Source organism: Buceros rhinoceros, unplaced genomic scaffold (genome assembly GCF_000710305.1).
Source record: "Buceros rhinoceros silvestris isolate BGI_N320 unplaced genomic scaffold, ASM71030v1 scaffold19352, whole genome shotgun sequence".
Classification (NCBI taxonomy): domain Eukaryota; kingdom Metazoa; phylum Chordata; class Aves; order Bucerotiformes; family Bucerotidae; genus Buceros; species Buceros rhinoceros.
In genome coordinates, this window is record NW_010398573.1 from 30,436 (window position 1) to 45,084 (window position 14,649).

Consider the following 14,649-nt stretch of genomic DNA (forward strand, 5'->3'; position numbering starts at 1 on the left):
GCAGGAATAAAACGCTGTCTCTTTAGTAAGGCAAGGATTTCACTTACACGGTCTTGCATAAGGCTCAGTCAGGGCAGAGTGCCAGTAGGCCTAAATTCATGGACATACCCAGCACAAAACCACAAAAAAAGTCAATGGAGACCACATTTGATCCATAAAATAAACAGCTAAAAAGATCTGATCAGTAAAGCAACCCTGCAGAGAATCAAAAATAGACCATTTCTCAATTTACACATCTTGCTGTGTCAAAGTCATAAAAAAGTATTTGCTTGGTTTGTTCCCCCCCACCCATTAGCGCAGGCTATTGAACTGTTTTAATTTAGTTAAATACGCGTTTACCTGTTGAAATGGTAGATATCCCGTATGTTTCCAAACAGGGCCGATCGCTCTTCTGTCCCCAGGGAGAGCTTGGTCTGGTCAGTGATACAGTCGAGGTAATCCTACAGGATAAATGAGAAGGAAGCCTTCAGACATGTCCTCCTTTTCTAGAGCAGTAAATGGAGCTATGTTTTATTGTGCAAGATGAGTCTCTTTGTATCAGTTTCTCCTTATTATCACAGTAAAGCCTTCAGTAGCCCCTCTGTGAACAGTCACTCTATTATGAAAGGTAACAGTACTTACCTGTTCGGTGAAACCAAGAAAATAACAAAAGACTGAATGCTAAATTATAGCACTTAGACAGGAGAGCAAACATTTCCCTTTCTACTGATACACTAGTGTATTCAGATTTCATTTACAATGACAGTTTAATTGATCATTTAACTGGCTCAAAGACAAAAAAAATTAAAAATAAGTGATGAAGAAGGACACTTCATGAAGTCTCAGTAAGAGAGAACCTGTGTAGCAAAGAGCAGACGGCATAAAAGCAACATAGGCTCAGAAAAACAACTACTACAAAATTTTTTTTTAAAAAAGTCATAGTTAAGAAAACAATGCAGAATTTGTATAAGACAGATCTCAATGTATATACATATACACATGCAATTTAACCATACGTACAGTTACTCTATATGCTCTAGCAAAGATTTCCTTTTGCATTTACAAGAGTGATAGCATTGCATCCAGGGACTTCAACTGAGTAGGAACAAGACAGCTAGGAAAAGCTCAGATCAGCAGTGTTCTGGGAGAACACCTTTCCCATCTCTTCCCTCACTCTGATAAGAGCTCAGCTCCTGAAACGCCACCTTTCATTCAGCTGCTGCTACAGCATTAAAATTTCTCAGATAGAGCAAACAAATCCAGCAAACAAATCCAGCAAACAAATCCCAGGTTATTTAACTAGCTACAACTCATAAAGCAAGAAACCCAACATGCTGCCACATTCATGAAGAAATTCTGTTGGAGGATGGAAATAAAGTAAAAGCAGCTGAAACAATTTGAAATAAAAGGAAATAAAATCCCTTAGCCTGGGGCTGGACACCGTGGTGTGGCAACCTCCCAAAAGCAACAAAGCATTCCACAGTGCTGCAAGGAAGGAGCCCTGCAACACATCCACAAGACCGTGAAAACTTCTAAGATATAACTCATAATGAAGAAAGTATTATAGAACACATGCATTGGCCAAGATTTATTCCCCGTGTAAATTCCATGAGGACAAAGGGTTCAGATCAACCATAGACCTGACTTTTGGATTTTAGATGCCTTCCCTAAGGAAGGTTAAAAATTGCGGCTCTCAAGCCTCTGCCCTCATATCCTTTATTCTAACTGAAATAATGTCAGCAGTCATGGGTGTAACCAAGATTCAGGTTTAGGTACCAGTAGGCTTTTCCTGTTCCCTCCCCCTACCCTAATACTCAGTAATCCACACTCTCTCATCACCCCCAAAACTCAGTATGTTTTGCCAAGGGAAAGCAAGCAAGCCTATCACAAGGCAATGTCTTTAAGAAAAGCAACAAATGACAGTGGGCAGGCAAGCAGGCAGGTCCCTGGTGAGCCATCTCAACTCTTCCGTAACGGCATCTGACCTGTAGTCTACTTTCTGTCCTAGCTGACATAAGCCTCATAGCCCAAGCCTGTCCTTGAAATATATTTATGCAGTAAGTCATTGGAACTGCATCCCTGGGACTCCCTGAACTTATCCTTAGCTTTTTACTTCTGCTCAGAAGCTGCAGAAGAGTAAAAGATTCAGGACTGCAGCAAGCAATCTGCTAGGTCAAAAGCAGAAGTAGATAATAGTTTCAGGGCTACTCCAGTGATGGCAGTGAATAAATAACCTTTTCTGCCCACTAATACAAATCTGCATATAAAAGCAAAGAACAGAAATGGAACTGTGGAAGAAGAGTGGAATTGTGATCTCTGAAAATAATTGCAGGAACACTGTAGCCCCCTGAGCTGGTATGATGAGGTGGGTTGGAGAGGAATGGAAATCTTACAACAGGCAACTCCATACAGTGTATTTATCGAATAAAGAGGAGTTCCTTTCAAATTCATTCATCTCAGCAGAGTTGGGGCTTGGGTTTCTTCAAAATAACAAACAGCCCACAGTTATTTCTAGTAGCATCGCCAGCATTACAAGCATGACCTGGTTTGTGCTCCTTCTGTCCTTTCACCCCGGTTTTCCTCCATGTATTAGAGAAAGAGGGAACTTAGTAAGAAAAAGGGAACTAAGTACTTTCTAATTCCCCTGCCAAGCAGCAGCCTGCAGGTGCTTTGGCAGTTCTCCAGCATTCCCACAGCATATTCAGTATCAGGTTATACCACACACCCACAGCTTGTGATCTCTTTTGCTAAAAGTTCCTTAAGACTGTGCTTCGGGCCCCCTTCCCCTGCCAGCGTCAGATCAGAAACAAACCAGAAACGAAGGGATGGATTTGGGCTTACCTAGAGTAAAGGGACACTATTAAGTGCTTAAAACACTTGGGATTCAGAGGTACTTTGTATCTCACCTCATACTGTTAAGAAATCACACAGGATTTGGGGACTGCTTTGATGTTTTAGCTTTCTGTTTTTATTAATATTGCTGACTTGAGGCTTGTGCAAGTCTAACAGTTACAGACATGTTTATGCTGCTGTTGGAGCGTATACCTGAGCTAGACACGAACTGTCCAATGTGGCACTGACAGTAGTCACAGCTGCAAAAAGCTTCAGATATCTGTGTTTATGTGAAAGAGGTGGACACTGGATGGTCTTGTCACAGTGGTCTGCTTGAGTCCAGGCACAGCGCAGCAGCACACCCTTTGCACTGACTCAGCAAGTTGGACCCTTCTGGTTATACCACTTTATAGAGCGTGTGTGCTCTCATAAAGGCTTCATGAACTCATCCAGGAAACATATGCAGTACTGGCATATAATGGCCTCTGCAAGGACAACACCACAGGCAGATCAAAGCTACCCAGCCATGGGGTTTTTTCCTAATTATTCTTAGCAAATGGTACTTTACCCCATGTAGCCACTGCAACCTCCTGCAGCGTATCAACAGCTGTTATCATCTGAAGCCATAATGAAAGGTTCAGAGCTGCAAGATAACAGGGCAGGCAGCAACTCTAATGACACAGTGCAGAAATCAATGAAATTTATCAGAACAGAGTACTGGCCTTATTCACTTTATTTGTTTCTTGTCAGCATCTATGGACCCTCTGTCGGCACCGAATGATTTGTTTATAACCTTTGCCTTCACCAGCCTTTTATTGCTTCTCCACAGTTATGGCAAAAACATTTAGCTTACTTTATAGGAGAAAAAAAAACCCACCACACAAATGTCAGTGTCCTTAGACTGATTTATGGAGCAAGGTTTGCTCTAATGGTATTGCGCAATTTTTCTGACCTATTTCCTGTAGCTCCAAAAAACTAGAAGAGTCTTGCCAGACTGCCCTGCCTTCCTTGCTGTGTTTGACATTCTCCATATTAGTCTTTCATCATGCTGAATCCATCAGAAGAAATGTCTGTCAGAAGCTACGGATTCTGACTATTGTCTCTTCCTCCATAATCACACAAGAAAGATCTCTAGAGGAGCAAAATAATGACAAGATTAACCTCAGAGGTTAAAAAAGAAATAATTATATGAATTGGAAATGACAGAAAACTGTCAAGAAAAGGACAAAACTAGCAAAAATATCTTCACATGTTAATTAAACTCATTTCTTCCATGACCAAACTTTAGAAACTAAACACAAATTAGTGGGACATTTTCATCTAGCCACCCAGGATTCCCTTTGAAAACAGACACACATTTATCTTTAAAAACAGACTACAAGCTGAACAATAATAAATAACGTCAGCCATTAATGTACGAATATTAAAATTACACATTAAAATGAGTAATGGTAAAGGTAACTAACATAGTAATGCTAAAAAAAAAAAATGGTTAAAAGCCACACAGCCTTGATTCTTCCAGAACAAGAATCAATTTTTGTCCTGCAAGCAAGAAATATATATACTATAGACGTTCTCAGTAATCCCTTTATAAGGCAGGACTGTGCATATATGGATACCACCAAAGACATGCAAAATTACTGAAAGAGCAGCATTGTTGCATAGGTACACTGTCACCCAGAGGCAGACACATAAGACACTGAAAATTTAATCAATTAAAAAGAGAAAAAAAAAAAAGGATTCTACCCATCAGGAAACTTTGCTTTCCAACACCTAAACACAGGCTGCAGGAGGCAGCAAAGATGCTCTATGTCTCTGGAGTTCAGGAACATGCTCTTTGGCTCAAGAGCTAAGCACTTATATCGGGCCTTGCAGGTGGGCTCTGGAGCACCTACCTAAGCACTTGCAGAGCACTGATCCTGCCATCAAAGGAGAAGAACCTCCTCCAATGAGAGCCAATGAACCTCCAAATGGGAACAGCTGAAGTAATCCGTATGCTCTATAGGATCTGTTACTAGATGTGGTTTGTGACTGATTCCTTTATGATGTCCGTGCAGATGAGCAGGGTCTCTGAACTTGCAGGAGGACACCTCACTGGCATCAGTCCTCTCCCCAGGCCCTGGATGGAGATGGTGGAGGAAGCCATACCGCACGCACATGTGCTGACGACCAGCTTCCTGAGAACTACCCGATCACACGTGCAGTCAGCTCACACACAGCCCGTGGATAACAGCAATAAAGCAGGCATGATACCGTAAGACGATACTTCACTGACTGCATGTAGAAAGGGCAAAGACTGATGGTGAGAGCACGCCTGAGAACATGGTATGAAGAAAGACTAAAAATAGAGAAGCACGTTCAAATTTTCTTTCCACAGTTTAACATTGCAGAGGAAAGTGATCATGACAGACTTCTCCCTACACTTTCCACAGTTAGGGATCTGCAAATAAGTTAAGATAAAGTTAACAGTATTAACTTAAATTTTACCTACAGAAGGGGAAGAAAAAGAATTTTCTTCATCTAGCTATTCCCAAGCGACAGGTTTTCAACAATCAAGGTGACTTCCTCACCTATATTATAGATGTTAAAACACTGCCCCATTTACAGACACTAAGGACTGGAAACAGTGACCGCCATAGGTTCCCTTGGCTTCATCCACATGCATGGAAAGCCACAGGGGGAGTATGTGTCAGCCAGAATTAGCAGTGTGGGATTCCTGAGGCCTAACACTATGCCTTGCACCTCAAAAACACACGCTTTCTTTGGTTTAGGCTGCCTTTGAACAGTTGTGCCCATGCAGACGTGAGCACAGGTGGGGTTGCATACAAAGAAATGTCTAAAGCACGTCAATGTCAACAACCTAACAGGCGATCTTGTCACAGGGCTTCAAACTGTCAGAACACAGCTAGTCCCGGGAACTGAACTGAAGCTTTTGCCCCAGAAAACTCAGTGAGAGGTCTCCCGACACCGCATAGGCTGTTGCACCAAGTTTGACCACAGGGTCCCTGGGTTAGGACAACAGTCTCACCACTACACATGGCTGGGAGGTAGCAGCATAGGTTTCTGCAGCTGCGTGCTCCTCCTCTCTGCTTTAGAGCCTGAAGCTCTAAAGAAAGTTCTGCACACCCTCTCATCCCTGCCCCAGTGTCAGAAGATGCCCATGTCATCTTCCAGCTCTGTCTCACAGCTCCCTCCTAGGACTTGGGTGGAAGGAAGTACAGGTCATACAATGCCTACTCCACCTGGCCAGGGTTTTATGTCCTTTCTTTTTGCCCAGTGCCTGCTTTTTTCTTGTGTCATCTTTGTCCCAAGAGCCATTTAAGCAGAAATACTGTGTCTACGAAGCTCTCTGGGGGATCAAAGCCTGCCACCAGCTGATCTAGTGCTGAACTGCCAGCCCACTTGGATAGACTGCCTTCATGGATTTTTCCCTTCTTTGCTGAAGTGAATTTTTGCTCTAATGAAACATAGCAGAAGTTCAGTAATACTTCCCTCTTCAGCTGCAGGAATTTCAAGCTAAGATCTCTCATCTTAAAAAGACACTATGGAAGGCAGGCTGTCAATTAAATTAAACTGTAATTTGAGAGGCACTGAAAGCATTCATAAGCTGAAACTGGGATTCATGGGTTGCACACAGAAAACTCCCCTAAATTGTCCATCATCAGTAAAGATGATATGGGTAAATGACTGGGGACAGAAACTCACATGTAACTCCACTTAGACACTTCAGCACACTAACTCACACAAGTTGTAACCCACTGATTAATACCACATCCAATGCCCATCTTCAGATATCAGCCAACTCCCACTGCTAAATCACAGCCACAAGAATTTTTCCCAGAAGCTAGGACTCAGAATCACTGCTCAGAGGAGCAATAAGAGGCAAGTTCAGAGAGCAGATGGAGATCATAGGACAATAACAAATGCTATCAGGAGTTCACCGACATTTCATTACAGAGCTATGTGAGGCTTCCCATTTAACTAACTTCCTAAAGCTAACAGGAAATACAGTAATGAGGACCAAATGAAAACATTAATCAGTAATTAGGATGTCAAATAGTTTGAGTTTGCTAGGCAGATGAAGTACTCTAAAGATTTCTAAATCTAAGCCTGCCACCGAGGCTTGACATCACTGGTGTCAATCATCATCATTCAATAACCTGGAGCTTTTTAAAGAAGCACTAGCTGAAAATGTTTAACAATTCTAAATAAAAAAATTAATATCTCAGTTCATGAGGACATCTATAAAGTAATGTCACAGCACAGCTTAGTTGGTCGGATTATAACCTTATTGAACCATACTCAAAGAAAGAACAGAGAATTATTAAGGAGTATTTAGACTTTGAATGTGTGAATCACCCAGGAAAGGAACCCGAATCTTGTGCTGTAGACCCTTGCCCTGTTAAATAAACTTTCCCCAATATGTAAGGCAAATGAATGTTAACATCTTTCAAAGGAGACCTTGATATGCTTACAAGTTAAATGAGACATTCCAGAAGAGAAATGTTTCTTTTAAAACACAAGAAGGGAAACTGAAAGAGTCTGTTTTCTAAAGAATGAAAATGCAAACACAGCATAATAGAGAAAATCTGTACACATCCTGAGCACACATTTATCTTAACCTGAGTAACCACATGATTCCCAGAGACCTACAGATGGCTTTTATTATTAATATATGAACAGCATGAAATGGAAGCTTATAGTAGTGGGTCGTTCACAGGTGAAAACTTTTAACAAGTGTCTTATTTGCAAAATGGTCTTCTCATGAACCCATAACAAAGAGGAGCCACCTCCACACCTTAACCCATGGGAGTGGTGAGAGCGGAAAAGAGAGAAAGACTAAGTGGTTTGTTAAGCCTTCAGGTTTAAAGGTCATGGATTACTAGAAAAACACTGTTCACTGACAAGTAATTTAATAACAATGATATAACAAATTTAAAAGCAGTGGAATATTTCCACAGACTAAAATGGAAACAGCCATAAAAAACAAAATTCCATAAACTATGGTCTGGCTGGAAACAGAAATTCATTTGGCTTTAAGATATCACTTTCAAATTTTGAGATTCCTTTACAGAAATCCCAATCAAATCTTATTAAAACATTTAAATATTTGCTGAAAATTTCACAGTATAAACTGCCCTTCCTCTCTCCTGCCTCTCAGCTCTCAGACCAGTTTTGTTGTCCACCCTCTATACACTTGCTGCTTTCCCAGGGCTTCTCATCTGCTACCAGTCAGCAGCAGCAAGCCGGAGGGCAGAGGTGAACAGATCTCTCTTTTATTACTTTCTGAATTCCAAGAGAGCTCTATACATCTCACTAACATCTCATGCTCCAGCCTCAGTACAGTCACAGGAGTAAAGTTTCGCTCCCGGCACCCCCTGCCCACCACCAGCTCTCTTAAATGGCACACTGTATTTAACTACATCTGCCCCTGGCCTTCCCTCTCCCATAAGAACAAAGCTTTCCTGAACAGAAGATTAACTTTCACCCTTTTATCTGTATTCATCCGCAGTTAGGAAGCAGGTAGGAGGTTGCAAACAGTAGGGCTGAATGATTTACGCACTGTTGCAAGAAAAGGGAGGACAAGAGCAGTGTCAGCCAGGCGTTTTGGCAATTCCGTGGCTCACTGGAAGAGCAGCAGCCATCCCTGCTGCCTCTCTCCCACCCAGAGCTTGACAAAGGCTCGCTGTGCGCTTATAGATAGCTCATTTATTACTGCAGTATAACTCACTCTTTTGTGCTGTCCAAACACACAGCTGACCTTAAAACAAACACAAAGTCACGGCTATATACTTGTGCTGTCTTAATGCATACAGCCCCAGCCATACGGTGAAGCTCCACAATCACCCGACAAAGGCAGTTCCTGTCCCAACAAGTTCCTGCAATCTAGCTGTAAGGTAAGAACTGGATGCAAAGTACAGGTGGAGGAAGCCCAAGGCAGCCATGACATGTTATTCAGTGTCTTTGAAATACTTGGGAACGTGCGGACAGAAATCTGTGAATGTTACCAGCAGAAGTAAGACCGAAGTAGTGATGATGCAGATAGGAGAAAACACACATCACTATATTTAACTCTGGCTTTGCATATTTCTGTGAGCCTAGTTTACAAACAGCTCCCGCTCATGCCACAACATAAGCAGTTTCCTTACCACAGTAGTTGGCTCACTTCTGGTTGTTCACAACACAATATATGCCTACTGTACAGATAGAAAACACCTTTTTCCAAAGCTTGGAACCCTTCTCTTGTGCCCAGGAAAACAAGGTTTGGGGTTTGTTTCTTTTTTTGCTTTCGTGTCATTACAGGGTAGAAATTATGAGAAGCTGAAAGTATACATAGCTGGTAAAATATTTTTGTTCAAGATCTTGGAGTTTCAGAAACAACCTCCTCTAATACTATGTAATACTCAAAGAAGAACAACAGGTTGTGTATACTTCCATCACGTTAGGATGTTTAATATCGCTCATACCCAGGAAGCAAGTCCAGAGGGAGAACTCAATACTCTACTGCATCAGAAGAAAGAGGTCTGATTAACTTTGGGTATTTCTTTAGGGGTAGCCAGAACAGCTGTTTACACCTGTTTGGTAACATTCCTAAATACTTCACCTCTTAACACTCTCCACTGTGGTCCTGGATTTTAAACAGCAACTCCCAAAACAAAACAACTGATAATCTCCAACACCGAAGCTTCCAAATTTATTACAGATTTTTTAAGTGGAGCATTTTTCTGCTCCAGTTTATACTCCTGAATCTCTGTTTAAACTTCACGGACTTCAAGAAGGCCTCTTAGATACGGACTTAGATCCTCAAGCACTATTTCATTCCAGCTATCATATATTAATATTACTGGAGAAAACTTTTCTTACTTTTAAGCCACGCTTTCCCTGAGGAAGACGATCAGAATTTGCACAGCTCATCCCTCGTGGATGAAAAAACAAGCAGTGAGAAAGTTCTTCAGCTTAAAAGTACACCAAATACTAATCACAGTTAATCATACCACTGTCATGATCATAATATGAGTTTTGCAGGTAATTTAAATAGCTCATCCAAATTTTTTAAATGCATAAGGATCAGTCCCTAGTCAGAAGAACAGCATGTGTGCTAACTCGCTTTTAACTTCCTTTTTAACGTCATAGGAAGACAAATTTCAAAGAAGAAAGAATCTCACACTGAATATCACTGTTTAAATTTAAACTAAACCTCTTTTCTCTCTGTATGGGACATGCTCTGCATCTGGCCCCAGAGAGAAGAGCCTGTTTCTAAATCACCACTCTGCTCACAAGGAAATTAAAAGTAAACTGCCAAAAAATCATGCATTCATCACATGCATTTTCTCTCTTTTGTGCTGAAGATTTAAGACAAATACATGAAGTTAGTCAGCAACCTTTGTCAGACAGACTAGACTTGTGAACCCACCGTGCCTATACATGAAGCTGAGGTATTGCTCTATAGCTTTACAGCCACTGATACAGTACACTAACTTCTAGCCTTAATGCACTGAAGAAAGTACTAATGTGAGATCAAACATCACTGCTCCCTATACTGAGTGAAATAAAAGTGATGAAAAACCTCAGAAGAATTGCCATCATTACAGTCTGATGATTATAGCAGTGCCATAAAATTCAGGAGGGACTGGTACATCCTCTCACATCACAGTTATCTTTTCAGTAACACTCAATAAGCTTTACAGTGAAGCAACCCTGTGAAATTTCTCATCAACAAAAAGCTCATCAAGGGCAGTTCTGCCAAACAAACCATTTCTTTTCGGTGGGTGTCAGAATTTTGCACTGCAAAACACAGGTACTCTTCCACAGTAATATCTTCACACACAACTTATGCCAGCAATCTGAAGGTACCTTCCTCAGGCATGTAGGCTATCAGCCATAGAAAAAGAGGTTGCAAACGGAAATTAAATATAATGTGGGAACAAACATTCTAGGATGCCTTAGCTATACTGGGATTCTCAACTTCTGAACCTAAGAGGAATTAACTTTCTCTGAGTGTTATGCTATCCAAAAAACCACGTGCATAAGCAGCTGTACTTCTACTAATGGCCTGCAAGAAGTGACATACAGCCTTCACAGGTGTCTTTTTAACTAATTGCCTAAAATGTAGAAAGAGACATCCTCTAATCACAGCACTGTGAGGCAGGAAACTGGGAAAAATAAAACTCTGATATTGACTTCCTTTCAGAAGGGCTTCCCTTAATCACTGGTGCCACGACACATATCTACTGCAAACGTCCAGTATTTCCCCTTACAAGGCTTCTCCCCTGACACCCACAGGGGGTATAATGTCAGCAGGTTTGCTCATCTTGGACGAAGCTTTCCATGACAGAAATCTGCCTTCTTGCTGACTTGGTTTAGATTTCAGTAAAGGCATTCCCCCAGGCCTCTTTGAGAAAGAACACCCTTTTCTTTCTTTGCTCATGTTGAAAAATTTTGGTGACCTTTCCCCTGAGAAGTACCCCCAGGCTGACTAGCAGGGACATGAACCATACCCTCACATCTCAACAAGGAGCAGTAGCAGACTAAAGCATAATAGAGACTTTGTTTCCAAGATTATGCATTTTGCTGTCCAATACACATTTGACCATTTTGGGGGGAGGATGGGTGGAGAGGAATAAAGGTGAAGAAACCATTCAAATTCACATATCTCCAAAAGGAACTTTTAGCAATGGTCATTTGAATGTTTCATCAGCTCAGGCTTCACAAGGTCTTAACCCATAATTGCCATTCTTGGATGTTGCCAGTCTCATTTGGTTCAGATCTACTCCTCTGAAGCAAGAGCAGGGAGAAGATTGTACCTGTCTCAGTGACTCTCTGCAAACCTTATGTAATGCGGAGAAGTGTGCTGTGCAGTTAACAGGGCAGAGGAGACACAAAGGTGTCCTACAGAAAGATTGGAAAGAGAAAACGGAAACAAGCTTGATGAACACCAGAACACAGAGAATTCATGTCAGCAGAACTTAGGAGGGCAGAAAAATTAGGAATGGTGATGCAAATGTTGTCAGAAGAAAAGCATGACTGAAGAAAAACTGAGGTATGAAGAGAGAACTACAACAGACTTGGCAAAAAGCCTGCGTCAAGTTATTTAAAAAGAGTGTCTTCAGATCCACCAAGAGAACTATGGAGAGAGATCTGGAGTCAGCAGACACTATGAACATGGAAAAGAGAAAACCTAAAAAGTGATAAATGATAAGAGGCAATATGGACTGACAGGGGATGAGGATGGGATTTACTGAGAAAAGACTCAGGACAGATGGGCGGGGAGACTGTAGGCAGAAGACTATGCAGAGGAGAATAGGACTGTCTAGGTAAAAAGGCTTGAAAGAGGAGACTTTAAAAAAGGCCAGGTGAGAAAATACCTGGAGAGGAGATAGGAGAGAGACTTCATCTACTCCAGTAGGGATGGTTTTAAAAAAAAAAAAAATCATGTTTGGAGTGAAAAAGAGTAGAGGAATTCATCATTCACATAAAGGATGTCTCCCATATTTCAGATGGAATTTAACATTCCTGAAGCTCAGTCTCTGTTTGCAGCAAATATTTGTGAAATGCACTGACAATGAACGTATGCTTCACTCCCTTTTAGTTACTGTACAGATGCCAATGATGCCGATGACTTTTTAATGATATTATTTTACTGATATCAAATGGCTGAGTTCATGCAGTAGAGCTAGGTGGGCTGATATCACTACTAGAGCGATGATGAAAGAACAAGGCTAAAAGTTTATCAGGAAGTTTTGGTTGAAACATGGTTGAGTTATCACAGAAATTACCTAACCCTGAATAGGATATAAAACAAAACAACGTGACTTATACATTCTTTTGTTGTTTATGACTTAGACATAACAAAACACATAACTTCTGGACCAAAGACAAACCAAGACTGTATCCTAAAGTAACCTTGGGCAGTTACAATGCCAAAACACACACTTTGAAGGCATAATTGAACATGCTAACTAGGGAATGTCCCCAAACCTTCCCAAAATGTTTTAATCATTAGATAGCACACACATGCATGTGGTAGGGTGGGTAGGAAAATACGAGTAACCAATCAAGTGTCTCGTGCTATTACAAATAGCGTGTGCCCTGCAATGATAGGTGTGCTGGCTGTTGTAAGACGCCTGGCACTCAATTCTGCAGAACAGAAATAAAGACAAATACCTTGACTCCACGTCAAGGCTTCTTGCACACTGGGTGAAAAACCCTTATTAGGGACAATAAGAGTGTATTTAATGTAACTTGGCAGATGCATACCCTGTAACAGAGCATTTGCACTACTTCATTTTGCAAAGGTAAAATACAAACGTGGACGACTTTTTCTACAGTTACAAGCATTTGTACAGATCAAGAATAAGGGCTTCTGACACCTATGAACTGCAAGAGCAAACTACATTTTTATTATAAACTCAGAGACAGCATCTTACTCAGGGAAACAAAAAAAAGTTTACTTCAGTAATTTAAATTTATTCCTATTTTAACTAAATTACTACTTGAAAAAGTCAGGCTGGGTCCTGAAGAGAAGATCTGCAGGTTCCACCCTGGCCAGTTCACCTGTCAGTATGACACAAGCAGGAAGCAAAGGTATCCAATTTCTCATCACAAACTTGCCCAAAACACGCTTCAAGCTGTACTTATTCAAAATTTTAACTAAACAGATCATCTGATAAAACATACCAAACAATGGAAATGTTGCTCTGTCTGTGTTACAATGCTTGCCTGTGCAAGAATCCCAGCAGCATGCCTCAAAACAATCATAATTCAACTGTTCTTTCAGGTCACAGTCAAAATGGCTCTACTGGCTAGGAAAGCAGTTGTTTTTAAAGCATATCCTGGGGCAAAGGGAGCCAAATGCTGCCTGTATGGCTTCCTCTCATTCACCCTACGGCCATGAAATACATATCATCAGCAATTTAAAAGAAAGCTGGAGAACTTCAGCAGGTCTGCAGTATCAGTTAAAGGTCACATTCGCCATGCCCTATTAAGCCAATTTCTACCTCTGTCTAGCATTTTGGCACTTTTAGGAGCAAATACCACCCCAATACTCAAAAGCCAGTAGAATTGATGCCTTTTTATTTTGATTTATTTCTTCTTAATAATCTAACAGCATTAGGTCAATAAATGCACTGAAAAGGGTGAAATTCTATTCTTCCACGCTCACTTCATAGTCCTTTTTGTCAAGAATGATAACTCTACATGTTCTAAGGATAACAGAGGCTGAAAGGACGCTGCCCAAGATACTATGCTAGGCTAACTCTGAATGAGCTAACTTTGGATAAGATGAATAGACCAGGATCCTTCATGCAATTCCACACCATCCGTGTTAATGGGTCACTTGTGTACAGCTGTGCACGTTCTTTACATTTGTGTACAACTAATGTTGTCAAACCAGTTCCAGGCATGTGAAGGACAAAAAGGTAATAGAGAAAAGCACGGATTCATCAAGGGGAAGTTGACCACCCTGACAGCCTGACTGGCTTGGTAGACAAGTGGGGAGTAGTGGATATTGTCTACCTTGACTTCAGAAAGCACTGACACTGTCTCCAGTAAGATCCTCATAGACAAGCTGAAATACAGGTTGGATAAGCAGACGCTGAAGTTAACTGAAAACTGGCTGAATGGTCAGGCCCTGAGGGTGGTGATCAAAGGCACAAAATGGAGTTAGAGGCCAGTAACTAGCAGCACATCCCAGGGTTAACACTGTCCCTCCCTGTTTAAGATATTAATGATCTGGTTGATGGAAAAGAGTGTGGATGTCTAAAAAAAAAAAAAAAAAAAAACCACCCCCAACCAAAAAAACTAACTCCCCATCCCCCCCCCAAAGCCCAGCAATCTCCC

At 41.2% G+C, this 14,649-nt stretch overlaps 1 protein-coding gene across 1 annotated transcript in view; it reads right to left on the bottom strand.

Annotated features, from left to right (window-relative positions):
• PLEKHG1 (pleckstrin homology domain containing, family G (with RhoGef domain) member 1) overlaps window positions 1–14,649 on the bottom strand; it is a 46,136-nt gene that overhangs the window by 28,142 nt on the left and 3,345 nt on the right. The window contains exon 2 of the mRNA XM_010131163.1: window positions 340–440. Within this exon, the coding sequence (XP_010129465.1) occupies window positions 340–440 (101 nt within the window). The remainder of the gene's footprint in view (window positions 1–339; window positions 441–14,649) is intronic.